We start from the raw sequence: 17,440 nt of genomic DNA on the forward strand, positions 1-17,440 counted from the left end.
TAAATTACTGTAGTGTATATCAATCTTCTCGTTTTTCACATCATCGGAGAAAACACTCTTCTATAACTCGGACAACCTTCATCCCCTATTAGTCCGAATTAGCAGGGGATTTACTGTATAAATTAAATTTTATTCTAAATATACTAGTACATATCGGTATTTTTTATGTATCTAGACCACTCTTCACATGAATAATTTATATATTTAAGTATATAAAAATATATTTCAAATAACATTTATATATATATATTTTTAGAGCATTTGTAACAATTCTATTTAATTTAAATTACATATAATTAAATAATACAAAAATAATCATCTAATTACGCAATATGAAATGTAAAAACAAAGTTAATCCATAAAATTGTGCAATATTTAATTTAATTAATTTTCATATCAGATTTATTTATGAAATTTATTTACGATTCATATTTTATTCGTCATTCTCTTTCTGTTAATATTTATGACGTCAGTCATTATGCAAATAAAGTCGTTTTTCTACTTTAGAAGAAAATGTAGGCTATTCGAATCATTAATAAACTTCTACTGTAGTGTCTAAAAATGCCTATTCCACTAATAAGTGTGTAAAGTTTGCTTCTTTGACATATTTTTTGAAAATCACTCATTTTTCTCTTAATTTACGTTAATAATAAATATTATTAAGTCTATTAATAATGTTTGTTATTAACGTAAATTAATTATATTCATTACAGTATCAATGTAGATGATGATTTATTTGTTATAAAAGAGGTGGGAACAATTAGAAACGGTTAGACAGTTTTTAAATGTAAAAAGTTAATAGAATTGTATGAATACGAATTTAGCTATTTTTCCCGGCTTTTTCCACCCTATGGGCACTAAGAGGGCCTTTTTACCATGCTCATCGCGGGTTCGGTTAAGCCCATACAATAGGGAGACCGGACGGTAAACGACCACTCCCGAAATTCTTGAGGTTTTTCGTCTCATCCGGATTCGTTTTTCTGGGTCCTTAGAGCGTTAAGGCTGCTACGTGAGAGAGAGATGTGAGTGTAGTCCAAGTCAGTGTCCTTTGCAGCTGACGTAGCCTCAAAGTCGGCTTTTTCATTTCTTAGTATGCCAGTATGGCCAGGAACAAATATAAAAGTTATCTTACTTACATGACTTTTAATATGGTGCTGGATATATGTGATTTTATTGCTATTGCAATTGGGATTTAATAGAGCTTTTAGGACAGATTGAGAATCACTGTAAATGTTGATAGACAGAGTTTTATTTGGTAGTGAAGTGGCCCACTGAACAGCTTGGTAGACAGCATCTTCGTCAGCTTGATAGGTGGAGGTATGTGGGAGTATCTATACATTCTAACATATTTTGGGCAAAATATGTCAGTTTGGAGGAACATACAGATATTTGAGCCGACATGAAAGGGGATTTTGGACCCATTTGTTTAGATGTCTGCATGAGTATCCATGGAGGAAGCAGATGACACCAAATAACCTTGTTTACAGAGTGATGATCTGAGATAGTAGGGTAATTACAATGTGGTAGCATATGAACAGCCGTAGATAGGAGTAGAGACCGCTGTTGAGTCTTGATGTTTGTAGTTCTGATGTAGTAGTGTAGAACCTTTTCTACAATACATAGTGGCAAAGGAAGGAGCTCTGTTAGTATCAGAGAGGCATTAGTAGAAACAGTTCTGCAGCACTTTGAAATTCTGATGGCAAACTGTCTTTGAAGAGAGAGTAATTTACTTTACTGAATTTTTACTAGTTACATGACCCCAACTAGAGGTTGTGTAAAGTAGCATTGGTTGTATTGCCCAATTATGTAGAATTTTACAAGCTTTATGATTTAGTCCCCAGGTGCACCTAGCACATTTTATCAGCATGTAGTTTATTTTCTTGGCCTTAGCCAAGATGTAATCAACATGGCAACGGAATGTGGTTTCTCTCTATTCTCTCTTGTTTTAAGTTTTTTGCGTCCTTTTGTGAAAATTAAAATTAATATAAAAATGAATATTATGACGTTAATTAATGATAATAATAATAAAAAGATTGTTAATAATAAAAAAAAGTTCTTAAAATAAATTGTTCATTCGAATTCATTAAATTTTTATATTTTTAAATTTGTTCACATAAAGTCTTTTATAAATAATAGTACATATTAATTAACTAATTAATAATTATATATTTTGGACCTAAGGTTTTTAGGGTTTCATTAAAAAAATTTTTTTTGTTAAAATCTTTCGATAAAATTATGCCTAAATACTACGTAAGATAGGGAAGGGGAGGAGGGATCAAAGAAAATATTACAGTTTCTTACACAGGGGTGGGTGGGGGTCTAGAATGGCCGAAATCGCCCTTACGTAATATATGGACAGTCCCTTAGCAATCGTGGCCACAAATTCAGAAAACATTTCCTACTTTTAAGACGCAAAACTTCTACAAACAGAGATCAAGTCTCCAGAAAGATTATGATAAGATAACAATATACAATCACGTTATTAAACATTTATGCATCAACCACAAAGACACTGCTTGGAAATACGTTTTAGATTAGTAAAGGAGCTACTAACAACAAAGTCTAATTTTAGTTTATTATTTCGCTGATTTATAGTATACCTTTGCTTTATTTTTATTCTATGTATTTATTTTATTTATTTATTCTGAAACTTTTTAAATTTAAATTTTAAAACTTGCATTCTATATTACAAATTCCAATCAGTTGATGTTCGATACTGAGGACAGCCGAAAACGTTCGATAAATATAATATTTTGTGCTGTAAATGGCTTGATATAATTCATCTTATTAAAACTTTAACATTTATGCTAATTTAATTTGTAAACTTTTAAGAAACTGACAATTAATCCCGTTTCTCCTTTATCATTTTCTTCTGAATAAATAAAGATAAGAAGAAAACAGTGTGTATTACGTATTATTTTAAACGGTACGATTAGACTACCCTCTATCACGAAAAAATGGCTCTGAAAAGAGCCGTTTGGCTGATAATTTCGAAGAAATTAACAAATTCGGACCCGTCGCGTTGCAACGAAATATTCGTGTTGACTGCCAATTCTAACAAATCTTTCTCCTTTTAGATTTTGACCTTTTCCTTTTCTTAGCGGGTCTGCGACTTGATCTTCTTTGTTTCTTCACGCGTGTCTTGGACCTGGATCTTTTTTGTTTCTTTACGCGTGTCCTGGACCTGGATGTTTTCCGACTTCTCTTCTTCCCTTCCTCGTCTGCTTCGATGCAGATATAAAGATGGATTTCCTTCGTCTCTCTATCCGAAGGGCAATCTTCGCTTTCGGGTTTCTCAGCAGCCTTGTCCATCGTGTACTCCTATTCGTTGCAAAATCTCAACTGAATTTACGTGTTCGAAATCGAACGCAATTTAACTTGGTCGCGTGCTGCTGTTGTTGTGGATTTTGTGGTTTTGTTTGTCGCCGAAAGAGGCGCCGAGAAAAAAAGAAAAAGATTTAAAATTTTTTTTTCGATCTGCATGTTTTATTTTGAACAGCTCGTATGAATGACTAGAAAAAAGTTGTGATGAACGAAATTTTTTCTCCAGTTTCATTCTCAAGTACAGTACCTGCAATGAAGTGTCTAAGCGATTACGAGCTTGCTGCAGCGATCGTGTTTGTGTATTGGTAAATAAATATGTTGGTTGTCTTTATTTTTTGTATATTCGGTGTGCTGTATTGAACAAAATTTTTTTTAAACTCTTTCCGCCCTGTGGGCACTAAGGGCCTCTTTAAGCAAGCCCATTATGGGTTCGGCCAGGCCCACAATGGAGCGGCCGAGTGGTGAGGGACGGGGCCCGACATATCCGGACGGACCACCCTACCGAAAAATTCCTGTGGATTTTTCGACCCGTTTGGATCCGAACCCGGGTCCCCCAAAGCGGTAGGCTGCCACCTTGACCGCTCGGCCATCCCGCCGCTTGAACAAAATAGTTATGAGGCCCGCGCTCGTCATTCTCTCAGTTATCTGGTCCGCTGTGAAAAAAGTTTGGCGACCTCTGGTCTAAGGGGTTCGGGATCGAATCTGGAGAATATCGAAAAACTCTGCGTTATTCTATCTCGTTCTGCACACTCTAGTTCTATGAAACTTGTTTAAAAATATAGAAAATAATAGTTTTGAACAGAATTATTTTAAATTAAAAATTTTGTAACATTTATAATTTAAAAGAATCTAAATTAAATTTAATAAAAGTTTATTTTTATTGATATATAAAAGTATATACATATATAGTACTTATAAGTAATAGCTAATATTAATTTAATAAATTAATAAATGTTATAAATAATTCATTATTAATTATTTATATTAAAAGTAATTTAATAATTAATAATAATAGATTTAAATGTTTTAAATTTTTACGTTAATATTCGCTTTAACCATGGGATGGCGCTGTAGTAAGCGTAATCTTGGTTGCCAAGCGGTGAAGATATTTGTCCGTTACATTTAATACAAAATTAATAAATTACATTAAATAGAAGAGAAATGGCCGATTCAAGAATTAAACAGATAAAGATTAAATCTGGTGTAGTGAAGCGGTAAGTGAAATTGTCATATTGATGATAATAAAATATATAATAAAGTTTCGACGCATTTACCGGTAATCGATAATGAATTGAACAGTTGAATATTAATTTGTCCCTATATTTTGATTAAATTAAAATAAATGTGATTTTTTCCTTGTATAAGAAGATATTATCGGTTGAATATTTAAAATATAAACATTGTTAATTATAATTTGAAAGATATCATTTTAAAATTTATGTAAATAAAACATATGGTGAGTGTTTTATATATAAAAGTGGTTGTTGATGCAAATGCAAATTTAAAAATGTTTTGGTATTTCATAATTAGAATTATTAAATATACTCCATAATAGCTCTTAATTATAATTTAGAAATATGTTTTTTTGGGTAAAATTCCTCTTCATTATCAGCATCCTCATTACATTTATTAGATCTTATCTTAAAATCAAAAGTTGATGACTAATATGTAGGATATTCTGTCTGCAGAAGTATTGAATGGTGTCTTCGATGTTCGAGTTTATCCGGTTCGGTTTGAGCTCTGAATGAGACGGTTGGGACCTTAACGGAGCTGTAGAGCATATCAGTACGAGCAAAAAAGTCAAAGGAACCATACCTCTTTGCGATATATACAGTCCCCAAATTACTCTATGTGACATATTTCTATGCTTTTTTTTTTTATCTCTAAACTCTCCCAAAATTAGTCTATGCGATTGCCACCTTTTAGCTGCTACTTCTGGATCATTTACTTTTGTTTCTTTTGATTTTGTCCCGGGTTTATTCTTCCAATGGTAATTGTGAGACCACCTATTTCTCTGCTCCAATATATATTAAATAAATTTCAGGTTAATGTTACCTATGGTAGCGAACATGGCGGCTCGTCTCTGAAATGGTGGGGATTCATGTTCTAACTTATTCTAATAATTTGGTTGGCAGTAATTATGGTAATTTATTAGAATAGGTTAGGTTAGGTTAGAACGTGCATCCCCACTGTTTCAGAGACGAGCCGCCATGTTTGCTACCATAGGTAACATTAACCTAAATTGCATTTTTTTAATCCAGTAAAATTTTTTTATTGTAAAGAAATATTTTCACTATTTACAGTCATCATCAAGTTAAAAATAAATTAAAATAATTGTATAATATAGAATTAAATATAAATGTAGACTGAAAACAAATTTATACTTATTATAGTTTCATCTGTTTAAATGAGTTTTTAACATTAAAATCTACCTGCAGTATACTTTTTTTTAGTACTTAACATCAATAACTTAACCTCTTAGACTTTGTCATATGTAACATATTACTTATTTTTTGCTTTATTGAAATACAACTTTTATCTTGCAAAAATTGTTCCACTGTTTTAATGTTTGCATGTTTGCCACACTTTTTGAAAGACTATCTCAACAAGAAACTTTTAGATTATTACTATATTTACAATTTTTAAACACTAAAAAAATAACTTATTGGAAAAGCTATTCTTTAAAGAATATCAAAAACTTAAAGGAAAAAAGTAATAACATATTCCTAAAAATGCCAATTTAACTTTTATCTGAAAATCTATATATAAAGAGATATACAGTACAACTTTGATTATCTAAATGAATTTGGACTAGAGATGGTTCAAGTAACTAACCTATAAATATTCCAGAAAAAAATTCACATGAATGCATCATGTTGGGATAATATAATAAGAACTGCAAATGAGTGTTATAAAAGAACCTTACTTTTATTGAAAAATACAGGATCAGCCAAAAATCCATAAAAACTTTAAAAATTCATAAACAAATGAAAAAGCATTGAATTGAAGTATGGTTTACATCAGTTGGTTTATATTATAAGTATTCACAGGATGAAGGATTCTGACAGGAAAAAATTTATAGTTGGAAAAGTCACCAATAGTTTGTGCTGACATGAATACCTTGCTGAAAGAAATGAGAATGTAAGGACCAGTTTTCCATTGAAAGTTTTTCCGGCAGGCATCCTTGACAGATTGACAGATTCCATTAACTAAACCAAACATCTTTCACGGTATAGCCTTAATAAACTAACACTTCTCCCACACCGGGTTGTAAAACAAAAAAAATTAAATACCTTCTAAAACCGATAACCGGTGCGAACTATTTTTCTAAATGGCGAACGTTTTCATTGCCCCTCCTGGGCTCTTCCTCAGGCCAATTCTGGATTTGATAATCGAACAGCATAAATAAATGGAACGTGTTCCGTAATTTAAACGATCGAGTACGTTGGGCAACCGCGTGCCGTTCCAAATATTTAAATTTTCTTTTATTCCGTTTGGGAACGATGTGCGCCTCCTATGATAAATACGCGTGACGTCAACTGATTTACGGCCTTTCTTCTAATAAAAACTGCCAAGCAGTGGAGAGTTTCCTTTCTTCCTTGAAATTAATACATGTTGTTGTGCGATCGGCTTTATAAATTTCAATTTCCTCCAGAGTTCTCAGATGTTCTTGATGTTGGGTGGTGCGGATCACCTTTGCCTCGTTAAAATTCGGTGTTATATCCGGGTTTGCTGCATACGTTGACAATGCCGTTGTGTATTTATGGCGGGTAATGTCGGATTTATGCTCCTTTATTCTAGTGCATAGTGGGCGTTTAGTGGACCCTATGTACAGTAATTGTTTCTGCCATCTGTCGTCCTGTAGAGGGATACTGTACACTCCCGGAAGCCTATACGGGTTAGGTGCGTCTTTTCCGTTTCTCAATAGGCTGTATATGGAAGGGTTTCTCCGATAAGCGATTTTAATTCCCCTTTTTTTCGCAATTGTGTTGTATATTGTTTTAAGGTGCGGGTTGTATGTCATCGGGGTCCTTTCTGTGTTTTCTTCTCTGGTAACTTTTTTCACTACGCTTTCTTGGTTTGTTATACTGCTTGTATGGAGGTGCCGGTTATATAACTTTTTTACGATGTTAGTGTAACCGTGCTCTCTTGCTATTCTATTAATAAACGTTAATTCCTGTTGTAGAGCATCGTTTGTGGAAGAGTGCGTGTAGGCTCTTTCTATTAAAGCCCTAAAGGCAGCCATTTTATAGGAGTAGGGGTCACAGGAATCGAAGGGGATGTACGATGGTATGGTTGTAGGTTTTCTGTAGACCCTCGTTTGTAGTATCCTTTTTTCGATCCTTATTTCTATATCCAAGAAGTGGATTATTTCAGGACTGTGTTGCTCCATTTCCAGTTGTAGGCCATAGGGGTTGTCGTTCATGACCGTTTTAAACTGCTTTAGGTCCGGCATCGATTTCCAGAGGATAATGATGTCATCTATGTATCTTCCGTATAAAATTATGTTTGAGAGAAACGGTGACAGTGTTTTGGCTTCCAATGCTCTAATTACCATTTCACATAGGTCCCCGGATAGCGGACTCCCCATGGGTACACCCCTCTCCTGTGCATAAGCTTTTCCTTTGAATTGGAATACTGAACTATAACACGCCAAATGGGCTAACTCTAAAACTTGATGGTGCAGGCTGTCATCATTTACTTTCTCCATGAGGAAATCTCTCAGTGCACAAAAACAAGGTTCTATTCTAATTGAGGGGTATAACGATCTAAAGTCCCATACTGTGGCATAACCGGGTGTGTCTATGCCTTTAAGTTTTTGTATCAACTCTTTCGGACTTGAGATATTGAACTGATAGCCATTCAGATGTGTGGATAACATATTATGCACTGATTTCTCCAGTGTACATATTAAACTGGAGAAATCAGTGCATAATATGTTATCCACACATCTGAATGGCTATCAGTTCAATATCTCAAGTCCGAAAGAGTTGATACAAAAACTTAAAGGCATAGACACACCCGGTTATGCCACAGTATGGGACTTTAGATCGTTATACCCCTCAATTAGAATAGAACCTTGTTTTTGTGCACTGAGAGATTTCCTCATGGAGAAAGTAAATGATGACAGCCTGCACCATCAAGTTTTAGAGTTAGCCCATTTGGCGTGTTATAGTTCAGTATTCCAATTCAAAGGAAAAGCTTATGCACAGGAGAGGGGTGTACCCATGGGGAGTCCGCTATCCGGGGACCTATGTGAAATGGTAATTAGAGCATTGGAAGCCAAAACACTGTCACCGTTTCTCTCAAACATAATTTTATACGGAAGATACATAGATGACATCATTATCCTCTGGAAATCGATGCCGGACCTAAAGCAGTTTAAAACGGTCATGAACGACAACCCCTATGGCCTACAACTGGAAATGGAGCAACACAGTCCTGAAATAATCCACTTCTTGGATATAGAAATAAGGATCGAAAAAAGGATACTACAAACGAGGGTCTACAGAAAACCTACAACCATACCATCGTACATCCCCTTCGATTCCTGTGACCCCTACTCCTATAAAATGGCTGCCTTTAGGGCTTTAATAGAAAGAGCCTACACGCACTCTTCCACAAACGATGCTCTACAACAGGAATTAACGTTTATTAATAGAATAGCAAGAGAGCACGGTTACACTAACATCGTAAAAAAGTTATATAACCGGCACCTCCATACAAGCAGTATAACAAACCAAGAAAGCGTAGTGAAAAAAGTTACCAGAGAAGAAAACACAGAAAGGACCCCGATGACATACAACCCGCACCTTAAAACAATATACAACACAATTGCGAAAAAAAGGGGAATTAAAATCGCTTATCGGAGAAACCCTTCCATATACAGCCTATTGAGAAACGGAAAAGACGCACCTAACCCGTATAGGCTTCCGGGAGTGTATAGTATCCCTCTACAGGACGACAGATGGCAGAAACAATTACTGTACATAGGGTCCACTAAACGCCCACTATGCACTAGAATAAAGGAGCATAAATCCGACATTACCCGCCATAAATACACAACGGCATTGTCAACGTATGCAGCAAACCCGGATATAACACCGAATTTTAATGAGGCAAAGGTGATCCGCACCACCCAACATCAAGAACATCTGAGAACTCTGGAGGAAATTGAAATTTATAAAGCCGATCGCACAACAACATGTATTAATTTCAAGGAAGAAAGGAAACTCTCCACTGCTTGGCAGTTTTTATTAGAAGAAAGGCCGTAAATCAGTTGACGTCACGCGTATTTATCATAGGAGGCGCACATCGTTCCCAAACGGAATAAAAGAAAATTTAAATATTTGGAACGGCACGCGGTTGCCCAACGTACTCGATCGTTTAAATTACGGAACACGTTCCATTTATTTATGCTGTTCGATTATCAAATCCAGAATTGGCCTGAGGAAGAGCCCAGGAGGGGCAGTGAAAACGTTCGCCATTTCGAAAAATAGTTCGCACCGGTTATCGGTTTTAGAAGGTATTTAATTTTTTTATCTTTCACGGTGTCTTGAATCTATGTCTGTACAGATTGCAATCATTGCACCAGCTTTTACCAGCAGATACCATACATTTGCTACATGGGCATTATCAAACATTGCACAATGGTGTGTAGTTTTGGACAGATGAAGCCATATTTTCCTTGCATGGACAAGTGAACATACACAGCTATCATACACGGGCAATTGCTATTCCACATATGTTCACAATGCAGTTGCTTCACTCACCACAAGTGACAATTTGGTATGACTTCACTGTAACCTACATTGAAGAGTTTTTCCTCTGAAGAGCTTTTTGTTCAAGAAATGGCTGGAAAACAATGCACAACATTATTTGACACTACAAGAGTAAGTTGTCTCTTTTTTTTCAAAAAAGGAAGATGTTGCCAACAGTCATATTTATATGGGAAGGTGCATCTTCTCACATCACTTCTCTAGTAAAGAAAGTTTTGATCAAAATATTTGGTGATGACTGATTTATCAATAGGCACTGCAAGATCTCATGGTCTTCTTGATCTCCAGATTTGATGCCAGTTTATCTGGTAATGGTAGTAAAGTGTAAAGTGTACCAGTCAAGTCTTTCCACATTGTTGGAACTGAAAGATACCATTCAGCTTGAAGTGTGTTCCATCTGAACAGTTCAAAGGCATTGTCACTTGCATCAGTTATATCATACCTTGTGGTAGAGGACATGCTAAACACTTGCTGTCAGAATTGCTGTTATAATAAATAAATTGAATGCACAGTAATCATTTTCATTGCCATAAGAATGTCTTCAGTACCAACTATCAACAACTTTTCAAACTACAGTTTTTTTCTGTCAAAAAAATCTCCCATTCTGAGAATACTTATAATACAAACTATACTTCAATACAATGTTTTTTCTTTTTTTTTATGAATTTTTAAAGTTTGTATGGATTTTTGGCTGACCCTGTAATTGCTTATTTTCCTTTGCACAAATGTAAAATTCTCTTATCTGCAAAATCCCTTATCTCTTTGAGAAGAAGCAGTTGAGTAGAAGAAAATTTGACTCATACCCTGTCATTTCTGTCATATATCAAATGCCTCAGCATGCATCAGACCTGTTTTTCTTTGTTCTTGCTCATTGACCTCTTTATTTCATTTCTGACAAGTTCACTAGTTTCACTCAGACATATCACTCTTTCAATTAAGCTTTTTAGTAAAAGCAACTACATTTTCCTTGTTATTTTCTGCCAAAAGTAAATGATATAGAATTAGCTTTCTGTATGTCTTCGGTTTCTCAATTACACATTGATCCATTGCATTGAGCTAATGCTATGACATTTAGAAGATACATCACCTCAAAATCATTATCAATTGCATTTAGCACATCAGTTGAAGATATGGTTCATTATTAAGCATCAGCAACACTTTGTCCTGTTGTTGTTTGCATTCACAATGCTTTTTAACAGTTGGTATAAAGTATTTAGTATATCATTCACAAAATTGGAGTTCATCCACACATTTTTTGTGACTTGTAAATGATAAATTTGCAAGCAACAGTTTTGAAATAAAGTTTTTAGACTTATCACTAGCAATGCATGAGTATCATTGGTGTTTGTGCAAACCAATGCAGTGATTTGCCTTTTTCTAACTTTAAAGCCAGTGACTTTCAGGACGTGCCTTATAGTTTATCCCTGTTTTATCTGTGCTGTAGATATTGAAATAACCCTTGCTTTCTGTGAATTTTAGGAGTCTTTTCCTGAATTTGTTAGCAGCCATGTTATAGGACAATGACTCTCCTTCATTGTAACATTTTCTTAATGTCACAATGACTTGTGGTGTGTGTGACAATGTGGTTTGTTGTGGCTTGGTTTCTAAAACTAACCATTGCTGGCTTTGAAATCAGGAGAGCATCCAAGTGTCTGTTCATATATAGCACCTTTTCCAAAAAAGGAGGAGCAGTGGAAAATCATGTTATATGAAAAATGTAATATGATTTTCCACTGCTCCTCCACTTATGAAACAACAAATGAAGTGTGCTATCTAGTGTTATGTCATTTGCATCTTTTGTCATTTTTAGTTTCTTAGATCCATTATCTGACTTGAATCTGGCAGAAAATTCTAAGATTGTTTATCAGTTGGCTTTTATGCCTGATATTGTTATCTTTCCTGTTATAGCTTCCAGCTAAAGAAACTACTTTCTTCTTTGTCTAAGTGGTTGATGATTTCTAGTTTTGATTTTCTCTTTAACACACTAGATACTAAAAATTTTTTCAAGTATCTGATATTATTTTACTTTATATAACTTACAAAGAAAAAGCAACTACACAAGAATAAGGTTACAGATGAAAAGAGAGATATCCTCAAGAACCATCACTGACTGTTGTGTACTGGAAAACATAAAAGGAAGCATAATGTGCTGAAGAGAGATGTATACTAGAACATTGTGCAATTTTGTTGTATTGCAATACTTTTACCTAGATTTGTCATTATGATCAACTTATCAGAAGTCTGAAGTGTCTATTAAGTTGACCATTATGACAAATATAGGTAAAAGTAGATCGAGTAATTCATAAAGTAGTCAACAGATTCTACTAGATAAAAAGCAAACAACTTAAATATATTTGTTTAGATTGTGTGTGTAACACTTAAAAATAAGCCTCATATTACTCATTTGGATACTGCACTTACATTAAACAACACTATGAAAAACTTTAAAATTATTACTGCAATTTTAATCTAACATTTTCAATCTTTTTACCAATTTGCTTCAGGAAAAATACAAACCAAATGTTGTTTCATTCAAAAAGAACAGAAACTTAAATGTATTCTAGAGTTTACTCTAGAATTTAAACAATTTTCTTTGAATATTTTTGTTAATTGTATAGCTCATTTATGAATTTTGTATTTTTAGTTTTTTTTTTTTTTTTTTTTTTTGTACATTTTTCATTTATTTATTAAAAGTCCAAATATCATAAACTCTTTATAGATTGGAGTTTCTGTACATAACACACCTATATTTTGGAAACCTTGTTTAACTCCAGTAAGACAGAGAAGGATTGAAAACATTAGTCTGTTTTCTACAAAAAGGACTTATTGGAGTTAAACAAGGGTTCTAAAATACAGGTGTGTTATTTAAAAGTCCAGCATTTTCTCATTTAAATACTTGATATAGAATGTCAATATTTAAATATGTATGCCAGAATATGTTTAAGTTTCCATTCGTTTCAAATGAAACTGATAATCAATTTGTATTTTTCCTAAGAAGGTCAATAAAAATGAATGAAAACATTATAAGATTAAAATTATCACTGCAATTTTAAGGTTTTTGTAGTGTTGTGTAAGCCTTATATTTGAAGTTTTATGTAAATTCAACATGGTCGTACATGATACTATACATTTCCTTCCAATCAGAGACACACGAGAATGTAATTACTTTAGTTTTAGCTTGTATGATACCTTGCCAATACTTAACAAGTAACTAAGAAAGAACAGTCAATAAATAAAGTTATTGATAGTTCTTTGTTAGCATGTTAGTTTTAAAGCCTGTTATTATTACCTATATATATAATCGAGACGAGTTGATGATAATAATAATCAGCGCAGAGCCCAAACGGTAAGGGGTTGAAAGTTGAAATTTGGTACACAGGGTACATCACAAGAACACACACTAAGAAGGGATTTTTCGAAATTCCTCCCCACGGGGGAATTTCGAAAGGGGGATTAAAGCCTCTATATACATTATCGAGACATGTCCAAACGGTTAAGAGTTGAAAGTTGAAATTTGGTACACAGTTAGGGTACGTCACGAGAACGCACACTAAGAAGGGATTTTTCGAAATTCCTCCCCACGGGGAAGAGGACAGGGTTAAGTCTTAACACTTCAATCAACGATGGAAGTGTTACGTAACAATGGAAGTGTTAAGAGAAAGCGACGTGCAAGACGCAGATGCAGTTTTTTTTCGTTTTTGCGGGAAATCGAACATATTTTTAGACCTATCTAAAAATTCTGTAATTAGTCTGGAAACAGGGAGGACCCAATTCTTGCATTCTGTGAAAACGGGTAAGGTTGACTATAACGTAATAATCTTAATATTCGCTAAAACGGTTAGGAGTTGAAAGTTGAAATTTGGTACACAGTTAGGGTACCAGATTTAAGTACCAAAGTGTTAAGTAACAATGATAGTGTTAAGTAACAGTGCAAGTGTTAAGTAACAATGGAGAACAAGAGAAAGCGACGTGCAAGATTTACGGGCGCTGGAAAAAAAAAGAAAAAAGAAAAAGAGTAATATGTTGGAACATATTCGATTTTCAAATTTAAACAGATTAGTTCGGTTTTTCTCGACCTTTCTTCTTTAGCACATTTGATGAAAATCGAAGGATATAATCAGAACACGTCGTGAAAATCGAACAATATTAGAACATTCGATTTTCAAATTCAACCTTTCTTTAGAAAAACTTAGTTTGTTGATGAAATTACTCTTTTTTTTCTGACTATAATGTAATAATCTTAATCTTCGCTATTGTTACTTTTGCCCAAGCAATGCCGGGCTTACCTGCTAGTTATTTTAATAAATTTAATTTCTATAATAATCTTTTTCTTAAAGCAATAGTTTTAAGAATATTTGTTAAATTGAATTATAATCCATAATAAACTTGAAAAGGTGATGTTTTTCTTGATTCTTATCTAAATAATTGACACCATGTATAACACTAGCTTCTATTTTGTTTTTTAAATTTACATGCTATTTGCCAATTTGTTTGGTCACATGATGTGCTAAAGACCCAAACAGAAATCAAGGTGAAAGTGGAGTGCAGCCTTAAATGTTGCTACATGTTTGGTTTTTGATACTCAGAGTATATGTAGCATTTGTGAATTGTATTTTTATTGTGCATATTTGGAAAATAATATGTCCTTGAATCATTGTAAATGTTTATTTTTGTACAGTAACGTCATCATTAATGATTTTTCAGGTTTTTCAATTAATCTTAAGACAATAAAGTTTATTCATGTGCTGTATTGGAAAAGTAACTTTCTTCTGTAACATCCCAGCCAAAAGTGTAAATTATTTTTATCAATTACATGCACTGTATTATCTTCAGACACTCCTCAAGAGTGTGCATAAACCAATCACAAGCATACAGCAGCTTAAACTGGTACAGAATGTATAGCAATGTTTGCAATGTTCAGATTGCACATAACTTATTGAATTTTGCAGAAATACAAAAAACATTCAGTAATCCTAACATTTTCAATAATCTGTTATCATTCTGATTCTTTAAGTGCCAGATCAGCAAACTTCTATTGTATTAGAAAAATTAGTTATAAAACTGAATACAAGAAACAACCAACAGATCATAGATTATTGAAAGAATGCAAAACTTGGCACTATAATAGATTAACCTAATTTAGAGAAAACATTCTTGATAGAAATAAAGATTCTATATTTACATTGTGGAAATGGTTTAGTCCTATGATTTATGAGAAAAATGTTCAAACAAGAAATAAATCATTTGTTTTCTGAGATTTGTAAATTTTAACAGATTATATTAGAAATATATAAACTGCTGAAATAATTTTTATAAGATAAATATAAGCATTTAAATACATTTTAATATATAAACAGGTCTTTAAAATATTAGTTCTTTTAAACTATATTAATTTTAATTTTATTAAATTTTTAATCAATATTATCATCACCAGTAAAAAACATTTCTATAAGATATTGCCATATATTATTAGATTCTATTATAGTCTGAGTAGTGAAAGAATAGACATGAGTCAGCTTTAGGTGAAAGGGATGAAAGGAGACATATAGAGTTGACACATGGATCACAGTAATAAAATTTATAAAAAATTAAACCAATAAAATGATAAATATAGTATAAAAACATTTTAAAAATGTAAAAAACAAAACAGCTGAAAGAGAAAGATCCATGTTTCAACTTTCACATGTCTCATTCCATCCCTTTCATCTGACATAGACCCTTATAGCTGGTACATATTTATGTACGGTGTGGAAACTATGAAAATATTGCTTAAAAACATTAGGTTTGTTGTAAAATATATTATGCGTTCATTAAAATTTTTTTGCCTTTTAATTTGAATTTGTTTACACTTTAAAAATATTGGAAAAATTAATTTAATCTAAAAAATCTTGATGTTTGAATCTCAAAATTTAAAGTTTGTATTAATTTCTTCAGATACAAAATGTAACTAAATGAAATTTTTTCAAGCATTCTATTTATTATAGTAAAAGTATTTAAAAGTCTATAACAAAATGCATTACTGGTATCAAATTCATACTTAGACTGAACATATTTTGAAGTATTTTCGAATGAATCATTACTATTTGTATTGAAAGGAAAAACTTTAGAGTAAAAAATTAGCACAAAACTATAAAGAAAAACTCAAAATTTTCAAATGTTCCAAATAGATTTTGAAAGTATTTGATTTTCTTTCAATCAGACAATATAAACAAAAAACAGTGACGTAGAAAGCTTCTTGTAAAGTTCCATATTTGTAACTTATAATTATTTTATATTAAGTAATAAATTACTATAAAAAAGATTTAAAAATTATATATAAACTGAATAAAATACTTTAATTTAATCAGAATGAAAATTGCATTTTTAAGGTTAGCAAAAGAAAAAGCAATGTATGAAAAAGAAGCTGAGTTGCAAAGACTAAAAGTGGAAAAAATGAAGGAAGAAGGAAAAGATGAATATGAAATTAAAAAACAGGTGAGAAGAGTTTTTTAAAAGTTTAAATTAATATTTTTTTAGAAATCTATAAAAAGTAATTAATGAAGGGTAATTTTTTAATTCTCATTTTGCTTTATATCATTTAAAATAGCCCTATTTTTCTGTATTATAAGCATAAACATTTTCTAAAGAATAAAGTAACAACTATATTATCTACCAAAAGTTTAAAGAAACATATCTAGACTAAATATTTGTTTATTTAGCCGATGATAAGCCAAAAACATTATTTTCTTGCTTCAACAAAAAGCTTCAAAAGCTTTAAGATTAATGAAAATCTTAAATTCCATAATGAAACTTTTTAATTTATAATTTTAAAATTAATAGTGATAAATGAGAAGCAGTTGAAAAGACTTTGCATATAACATTGAATATAATTCTTGTTTCTTGAACTGTCGATCAGTTGAAGATAGAATAATGATTTTTGTATATATTTTATTGTAAACTCTACAACACTCCAGTATAAAAATAAAAGCAAGGAAACTGATTATATTAGAAAATATTCTTTATACAGAGGTCTTAATCCTAGATTGCTCTTGTACAAATAACTCCAACCATTGCCCCATGGTTTGACTGATCTGTTTCCTAACTCCACCAGGCTAATTGCCCTTATTCCAGCAAGTTATAAAGAGTGGTTTTCATAATCCAATTTACAACTCTTTTCCAAACAGTTTACAAACTTGTAATTTCATATAATTTTTAAAAAAATTTATAAACAATAGAAAATTTTGAAGTTTTTGTTGTTAAAATGTAATTCAAAGTATATAGAGCTTCTTTTCTAATTTATGTAATACTAGAAAATGAACCCGGCATTGCTCAGGCAAATGTTTTGGATGATTTGGTAA

General features: G+C 32.4%; 1 protein-coding gene across 1 annotated transcript in view; it reads left to right on the forward strand.

Moving 5' to 3' along the window:
• The first annotated feature begins 4,381 nt into the window (after positions 1-4,381).
• Positions 4,382-17,440, forward strand: part of Tbca (Tubulin binding cofactor A) — a 33,475-nt gene continuing 20,416 nt past the window's right edge. The window contains exons 1-2 of the mRNA XM_067288317.1: positions 4,382-4,538; positions 16,472-16,577. Coding sequence (XP_067144418.1) covers positions 4,486-4,538; positions 16,472-16,577 — 159 coding nt within the window. The 5' untranslated portion in view covers positions 4,382-4,485. The remainder of the gene's footprint in view (positions 4,539-16,471; positions 16,578-17,440) is intronic.

Source organism: Centruroides vittatus, unplaced genomic scaffold (assembly GCF_030686945.1).
Source record: "Centruroides vittatus isolate TY-2023 unplaced genomic scaffold, ASM3068694v2 scaffold_861, whole genome shotgun sequence".
Taxonomy (NCBI): domain Eukaryota; kingdom Metazoa; phylum Arthropoda; class Arachnida; order Scorpiones; family Buthidae; genus Centruroides; species Centruroides vittatus.